The following is an 8079-nucleotide window of genomic DNA, read 5'->3' on the forward strand; positions in this document are numbered from 1 at the left end:
CCTCTCCAAATTGCCCCTAGGTGTGAGTGTGTGTGTGCATGGTTGTTTGTCCTGTGTGTCTCTGTGTTGCCCTGCGACAGACTGGCGACCTGTCCAGGGTGACCCCGCCTCTCGCCCGGAACGTTAGCTGGAGATAGGCACCAGCAAATTTAGCTAATTTAAAAATCAGAGCTCCTAATTATTTTCCCAATTATTATAAATACATCTTTTAAAATCTGTTCTATTCTTTATGTTGTGACGAAATTTGTTGTTTGATAAAGGACAAGATGATAAATTTTACCAGAAAAAATCTTTTTAAAGCCCAGTCAGTGTGTTTGAATTAATAATCTATTTCAAAGATTTGTTTTTGTATAACAATGGGGGGCATCCTGGTATGAAACAGCTCAAGAGGATCAAGAGGCGTGTCAAATATTTCTTGTTTTTCAATAAAAGCAACATCTAAATCAGCTTTGAAGGCGACACTGTGATCGAATCCCCATCACAGCTGCAAGGAGTACCCATTTGCCGAGTTCAAAGTCTTATTTTTTTCTTTTTACTTTGTTGTTCAAACGTGCACGTCTGTGCACATGTGCCTGTTTGCTCTCTTGTGTGAGTCAAAGTGAGATGGCCGGGAGAAGCCCTCTCCATATGAAAGGTTAGGAACGCAAAGATAAACAGCTACCTGCAAACACCTGTCGACATGCACGCGCCATGAAAGGCGAGGTGTGTGTTCCTACATGCATGYGTGTGCACGTTAAGCACACACAGCTGCCAGGTAACTAAGAACGAAGGGCCAACAAATGAAAGTGAGTGGGTGGGCTCCAAAACGGTAGCAGGGAGGAGATGGAGCTAAAAACGATGAAAAGGAAACTGTGCAGCTTTTAGATATTACACTTCTCCTTGTTGCTCACAACACTAATATGCTCAAATTTAGAAAGCTGCCATCAATAAAGCCAAACATTTGCCTGCTCCTCCAACATGCTCTTTGAAATATGATTAGCTTTGAGCACCTGTGAACAAAGTCTTACCTCACATAGATGCACTCAGACAAAGTGAAATATGATTTGCTTTGAGCATTCATGTACAAAGTCTTTGTGATGAAAGAGAACCTAACTGCACCCGAGTGTCTCAGGCAGTGCAAACAGTATGTACGTGTTTATGTGTGTGTGTCCGCGTGTTCAAGAGGGAGCTCACTCTGTACCTTTAAACAACACAACCTGCTGCACAGACTTAAAAGAGCTTGAGAGAGCAGTGTGCGACCTGTTTAATCTTCCCCTTCTTGCAAGACCCGGTGCGCTCTTTTCATCCTCCCCACTCACTGAGGAAACAATTGGCTCAGAGCAGGAACCAATTAATGCAGATTAATTGATATTAAAGACTTTTTGTCACTTTGCTTCCTGCTGACGCTCTATTATGAAAAATGTGACTCTTGTGGACAAGAGAGCTAAAATAATAATATCTAGGATTATAGCAATAATTTTGTGGATCATCTTCCAAATTAGTATCTCCCGTGTCTTTTATGTCATGTTTCAAAAGCTCAAATAAAATTTTTTATTCACTGAAATTTAGTTTAAAACTTTCTCCCAATTGTGACTATGGCATTTACTGGGAAACTCACAAGTTTTAGCATACCTAAGAGAAGTTGGACCAATCTTCTCAATAGTTTCAAAGATTGTTAAACATAATTTTTATAGAGTAATCCAAACCATATTGTCCATCTAAAATATCAGTTTTTAGACATTACCTTCAATATTCAGGTAACACATGGTAAGGATACAGTGCTGCCTGAGTAGGGAGATATGTCAGCCATGTCTTGCAGATCTCCACACTCTGACTTGATGAGGGACAGCGACAGGCCCTCTGGACCATGGTGGCTTGGAGAGCTCTGCCTGTGGTGATGGTGACCCATGTGGGCCCCACCGAGAGATGCCATTTTGGTTCTGAGACTGACAGTTTCCCGGGTTATGTCCAAAGAGTCGGGGGATACCCGACTGTGGTCTTTTGGTCCTGAGGGGTAGCCCCCTCCAGCCCCATGTGACCCTAGGGGATTCCCAAAAGGGTAACCCATGAAGGGAAGAGGAAAGGGGTGGCGAAATGATGGAGGGCTAAAGCCGAGGGAAGCTGTGAGTGGAGATGGGTGGAGGGAAGGATGATGAGGAGGTGGAGGTGGAGGAAGAGAAGGATTGGGGGTCTCTACTGCACTCCCACTCTTGCGCACTACCAGCGGCAGAGCCTCTGTTTGATCGTTGGGTGTTGGCACACCACTAAGCCTGCTACTCAGACCACCGAACGAATCTAGAGGGCTAGGGACAATTACATCCCCAAAGCAATGCAGCCTCTGGTTGGAGGAATGATAGTTAGAGGTGGGACTGCCTTCACCATTCAAGTTGAGTGACAAATTACCACCACCAAAGCGAGAATCTGGCGTAAGCGGGGGCAGTGGCCCAAAAGGAGGTGGACAGGATGAGGATGAGTTGGAGGAAGAAGAAGGTGCAGCTGGCGTACTGCTGTGGCAGCCATGATGATGACTGGCATTCTGCTTGGGTGAGGAGAAGCCTTTGACGACGGTGTCAACGACCTGTGACACGGCACAGTTCAGCTCCTGCTTTAGAGTCTCGGCCAGCTGCCGGCCACCTCCTCCCCCACCTCCTGCTACCACTCTCCTCTTCATCACCCTTTCTCCATTTCTTTCCTCCTCTTCTCGGCTGTCAGCATCTTCTTCCATTTCTCCGTCTATCAATGCTTGCTCTCGGAGGAGGGCTCGGGCTCTGTCCAGGAAAAGTCCCGGGTCCAACTCGGAAAGATCATCATGGTTATGCCGCCCTCTGTCTCTGTGTCTCTCCTCCAGGCCATCAGAGCGGATACTGTCCTCTGAAAGGTTGCCATCCTCCTCTCTATCCCCTCTTCGGTTGACCTCTCCATTCACTATATTTTCTTCCTCTTCCTCTGTCTCAGAGTCATAGATTTGGTAGAACTTCTCTTGAAGTTGGCGCAGTTGTTTCTGAACAAAGAAAAAACAAAGAACACATAGGTTGATCTTTCTGTTATCTCAAATTCTGCTATAAGAATGCTACTACAGAACAATTTGGTAAACAATTGTGGAGATCTACATTAAAAGATCTAGTTACCTGCATGTCTTCAAGTTGTAGTTTGAGCTGCCTTCTCTCTTCCTGTCTCTGCTCCTGTCTGGAACAAACTAGCTGGGTGAAGCTGTGTTGCTGCTGTGGGAGACGTTGTTTCCTCTTATTCTCTCTGTAAACCTCGCCAATGCCAACCATACCACCTCGCGAACCAGGAGAGCTGAGGAGGGAAGGACAATCGCCACGGTGGCTGCTGTTATGACTGACGTCCTCTCCTCTGTGGTCGTTACTGTTGCTGCTGCCGTTTTCATTCTCACGATTGCCCTCCTGGTTGTGGTCACTGCCATTGGGACGGACAAATGGGGAGTGACTCATTCCGCGGATGATGTTTTCCACACGGGCTCTCTTGGCACGGAGATGCTCGTCTGACAGTCGGTCCAAGTCAAAGGAGGATAAAGATTGAGAAGAGGTGTGAGAAATGTGATTTGAGGGCGGCAACGGTTGTCCAAAGTTAGAAGACGATGGAGGAGGTAGAGGAGGACCAGGGGAAAGACAGTCAGATGGACTGTCCCGCGAAGAGTTACTACAGGCGTCTTCGGCCTGAATCTCTGAACCTCCACTGGACAGAGCTCCACTACCCTGCAATAAAGAACAGCAGCTTCATTCAGACTTTAAAGTAAAGAACTTTTTTTTAAATTTCACTAAGATCTGCAGATCAACTCGTACCTGAAAGCCTGAGTCACTCCCTCCATTCTTCCCCAGGTTGTTCTTCAATAAGTGGGAGATGATTGTAGCCCCAGGAAAAGGCATCATGACGTCTTCATAAGAGTTGGCCCTTTTCAGCAGCTTTCTGAGGACATTTGATTTCTCTCCGTCACCATTGGCGGCCCCATGGCCATGACTCACCAGGGAGAGATCTCCGTCCTGATCAGGGCCGTGCGACTGGTTCATGGCTTCGAGCAGGGTCTCCCGGGAACGGGGGAATGTTGCGCTACCCACAGTCCTTTTCACCCCGATGTCGACACGTCTGCGTTTGGTTTGTCTGGTTAAGAGGGTGGTGCTGTCATGATCAGGCATCACGCAGGGCAGCTAAACAGGCATGTCTCACAGGTCTCACAGTCAAATGGACAGTGAGAGGATTAGCCTGGTCATTAAGAAACAGAATCAAGACACATTGGAATGTGTAGTTTAGTGTTAAGGAGACGAAAGGGCAGAAAAAATTCAGAAAAACAAAGGTGAGTCACTTTTATTAGTGAAGAAAGAACTTGTTGCTCTTATTAAAAATAACCCAAGAGAACCACCGATAGAAACTCTTTAAAATATCTCAAACACCTGTTTGGAGAAACAAAAATTATTTCCCATTCCTGCTGCCTCCTATTGAGGGGTAACCTTGATTTCTGCATTTTGGAAGAAGCTGGGAGGAGTCAACAGGTTCCTACTGTCAGAGGCATTTCTCCCCACTCTGAAAACGAAATGAAATGTTTTCATCCGAATTGTGTTCTGATTTACTTTTAATAAATCGCCTTTCTTTGAGATTCATTGGTCTTGTATTCTGTTTTTCAAAGAGGAGTCAGGATTGTGAATGTTGTCACTGACGAAAGGTTTTTTTTTCCTACAGGAGAATATGTCCAAATATTGATCATCTTGGCTATATACACATAAATCAAATTTAAGGCTTTGTTCCAGTCATGAAAATAAAAACAGAAGCTTTTTCTTACTGGAGTTCTGTATTCTTATAATCACATAATCACATTATAGTCCAAAAGGTCTATTTTTCAGTTAAGTAAAACTTGTATTGTGATAGAATTTACCCTGGAGGTAAAGCAGTGAATCCAGGCCAAAGTGACATTAGCCAGCAAAATTTCACAACGCAGCCCATTAATCCTTTTCCACTATGAAATTAGAAAAAATAATTAGCCTACAGATAATTTTACTTTGAATTTTTGTAAGCGACAATATGAAGAGGGAGGAGAAAAAGGAAAAAGAAGACGATCCAAACAACAAAACAAAAAGTAACATTCACGACAATCAGCTTTCATGTAAATGAGCTGAGATTTTAAATTGAAATACCAAATACTATTCCATATAAATTTAACTGATTTGAGATTGAAATTTCATGTTGAGATTTGAAGTAAAAGTACAAGAAGGGGGATAAAAGACTGGAACTGTTTGGATATGTTCATAACTTGAGTCATGCTATTTATTTTTTTATTGCCTTTTTAAGCAGTTAGGGCTGCCGTATATTGTTCGACTCTGACACATACTGTCCTGTATGGCAGAAACTTCCAACACCAGTGCATCTTAAAGCCTAAGTGATACATGTTTAACTTATACAGTTCTCAAATTGCACAATTATAATCTGCAATTACCTTTTTATCTATGATATTTGAAACTCTCACTGATTCATCTGTCAAAGTTCAGCTTCATCAATGACAAAGTGTTTCTTTCCCCCTGTTTTTTTCTCAAAACAGGGAGAAAAATTTGAAACTGCTGTGGAAGCAGGTTATTACCATCTCACACATCCACACAAGCAACGCTGTCCGTGTCACAGTTTGCACTGGGTTTTGCAAAGGATTTAATGGTTTTTCAGTCATTGTTGGAAAATGACTCACAAAATAAAGCATGCACTTCTGCAGAACTAGGATGCTTCAAAGATTTTCTATAAAATATTTTTGAATAAAACAAATGCATTCATACACATATTGCATTATTTGAACTATTTATCTAAAAGTGACACTTTGCACTTGATTGAAAAACAGAAGGTTTCTCCTTCAAACTTGAAACATTTAGACATTTTCTCCTCCACACAGATGAAAGTTGGAAGCTTTAAAGGTGAGACTGACGGAAAAGGAGATGTGAGAGGGGTGGCAAGTGAGGTTTTGGTGTCAAAACCGAAACTTGAGTTTTACTCTGAATGTAAATAGCAGGAAAAACATCTCTGCAAATGAGAAGTGGAACTGGAAGAATGCCGGTAATGACTATTTTAACATGTAAGGAGGGAATAAACAAGAGTAGAATTAAGTTTAATCTGAAGGTTTTATCAACCCTTTGTTTTACATTTAAATCTGACAATAGAATAAAATGAAATCTGGGACTCTACTTTTTATACTTACAGACTTTTTTTTTTTTTACATAAAAATTAAATGAGAGTCTGAAATCTAAAGTACAAGTCAATGTGCGCTCCGAACCCGGAGTTTTACGCATAGGAGACTTGGAGACAGGGGGACGTTTGTCATGTTCCAAACAACAATAAGTTCACCATAATGACACACTGCGCACATTTCATCTAGAAACACATTTCTTTGCATTTGGTCTTAACCTAGAAGCCAGCTGAGAGGGAAACTGGATACCCCTTCCGCTCTGTTGGTGATCCAAACTAAAAGACTAAACAGATGGAAAAGGTAAAAACATAAGAAAACAGCGGATCAGAGCCAGCCTGTGAACTTTGATCTGTTTTTTGAGCTCACGTTTGAAGACAACCTGAAACGGAGCAAACTAAAATATCTGAGGCGTAAAGTTGAGCTGCGGTGGATAAAGCAGACCGGTCGAATGCTTTTCTACTTACTTCTCCTCTGCGCCTCCCCGAATCCCTCCGTCGAGCAAAGGAGCGCTCAGAAGAGACAGATCCACACTGCCCTTCAGATCAATGCCGTAATTTACTACGGCCAAGTTGAGACGTACGCGTGTGCGCGCGGGTCCTGCGTGTGTGCGCGGGACGAAGAGGGACAGAGAGAGAGAGAGAGAGAGAGAGAGAGAGAGAAAAGAGAGAGAGTAAAAGGAGACGCTCGAAGATGGAGAGAGCGTGTGTTCCTGCGCGCCGCTCTCCTACCGGGATGGGAAGTGTTTAGTTATCGAGCGCACCCCTGCGCCGGCTCCGCGTCTCCGCGCCTCTTTATCCTGTCTGAGCGGACTGGAAGACTCTCCGCGTAAAGGAACAAGAAGGAAGGGGAGGAAGGGAAAAAAAGAGAAGGATACGCGAAGACGCTGCGTCACCGGTCCCGGAGTGAGGTAACGGCTCCGTCTGACCAATAAGGACGAGGAACCGGCGGGGGGAGACGCTAGATTTTATTTATAAGAAGGCGCGCAGTCAGAGTGGAAAGAGGATGAGGGGTAAACTGGGACGTCCTTATTTCATTCACTTATTTAACTGATGTTAAATTATAGAGATAAATCAGTTTTAATGAAAAACTATTTTACACCAGAAATAATAATAGTAGTAATAAAAATAAACCTGCTATTTTCAGCTTTTTTCATTCTACATTTTTAAAATATCAACTTTCACTTTCTAATTTTTTTTAATTTATTTAACTATTTTTTTTTTGTGTGTGATATTTTATTTACGAACTCAGAGTTCAAACGAACGGAGATAAATGAGAAAAAGCTTTTTTCATAAGGGAATAACTTTGGAAAAAAATACAAAAGTCAAATTATGAATAAGATTTTTTTTAATCATCGCCAGTAATTTCCTGAATTATTACTAAAAAATAAGTTATTTTCAAAATTCCATACAGACCTAAAATACAAATAAACCGTTGGGAATAAGCGCGTTCAGTCTTCCCGCGTGCCATCACTGTCAGAGCTCGCGAATCAGTCGGCGAGGCTGTTGGACGTGAAAAGGCGAGCGACGTTCAAGCAAAAACGTAAACATAAAGAGCTTAGAAAGACAGCACGAGTCCAACTCTGTGGATCATTTAACTTCTTTTTTACTCTCAACCGACTTCATTCAAAAATGGAAGAAAACTAAAGAATTTCTATAAAGTTTTTAAAGTATTAATTCGTTTTTTTTCCCCAACTAAAATAAATTATCTTCCCCCCTTCTGCGCTCACATTCCAATTCGCTTCAAACTTCTTAAACCACGAAAAGAATTAAAGAACTAATTGAAAATGTAAAATATGTTTTTGATTTATTTTATTTTTTGATTTATTTATTTATTTCCTGCAGGAATAGATGCGGGAGCGGCTCCTTAAAAGTGTCCTGAGCGCCGTGAGTCGCTGCGCTACTCAGCCATTTACGGCGCCG

At 42.5% G+C, this 8079-nt stretch overlaps 1 protein-coding gene across 3 annotated transcripts in view; it reads right to left on the minus strand.

The window, feature by feature from the left end:
• LOC103473252 (prospero homeobox protein 1-like) overlaps nucleotides 1-6985 on the minus strand; it is a 47161-nt gene extending 40176 nt beyond the window's left edge. Inside the window, exons 1-5 of one of the 3 annotated variants that reach the window (XM_017310024.1) lie at nucleotides 6889-6985; nucleotides 6625-6757; nucleotides 3786-4203; nucleotides 3108-3698; nucleotides 1757-2980 (exon numbers count right to left, since the gene is read on the minus strand). In XM_017310024.1, coding sequence (XP_017165513.1) covers nucleotides 1757-2980; nucleotides 3108-3698; nucleotides 3786-4136 — 2166 coding nt within the window. In that variant the 5' untranslated portion in view covers nucleotides 4137-4203; nucleotides 6625-6757; nucleotides 6889-6985. Of the gene's footprint in view, nucleotides 1-1756; nucleotides 2981-3107; nucleotides 3699-3785; nucleotides 4204-6624 lie in introns of all 3 variants that reach the window. The other 2 variants (XM_017310028.1, XM_008423341.2) reach the window with 2 other exon arrangements.
• Between the last annotated feature and the right edge of the window lie 1094 nt (nucleotides 6986-8079).

This window comes from Poecilia reticulata, linkage group LG2 (genome assembly GCF_000633615.1).
Source record: "Poecilia reticulata strain Guanapo linkage group LG2, Guppy_female_1.0+MT, whole genome shotgun sequence".
Classification (NCBI taxonomy): domain Eukaryota; kingdom Metazoa; phylum Chordata; class Actinopteri; order Cyprinodontiformes; family Poeciliidae; genus Poecilia; species Poecilia reticulata.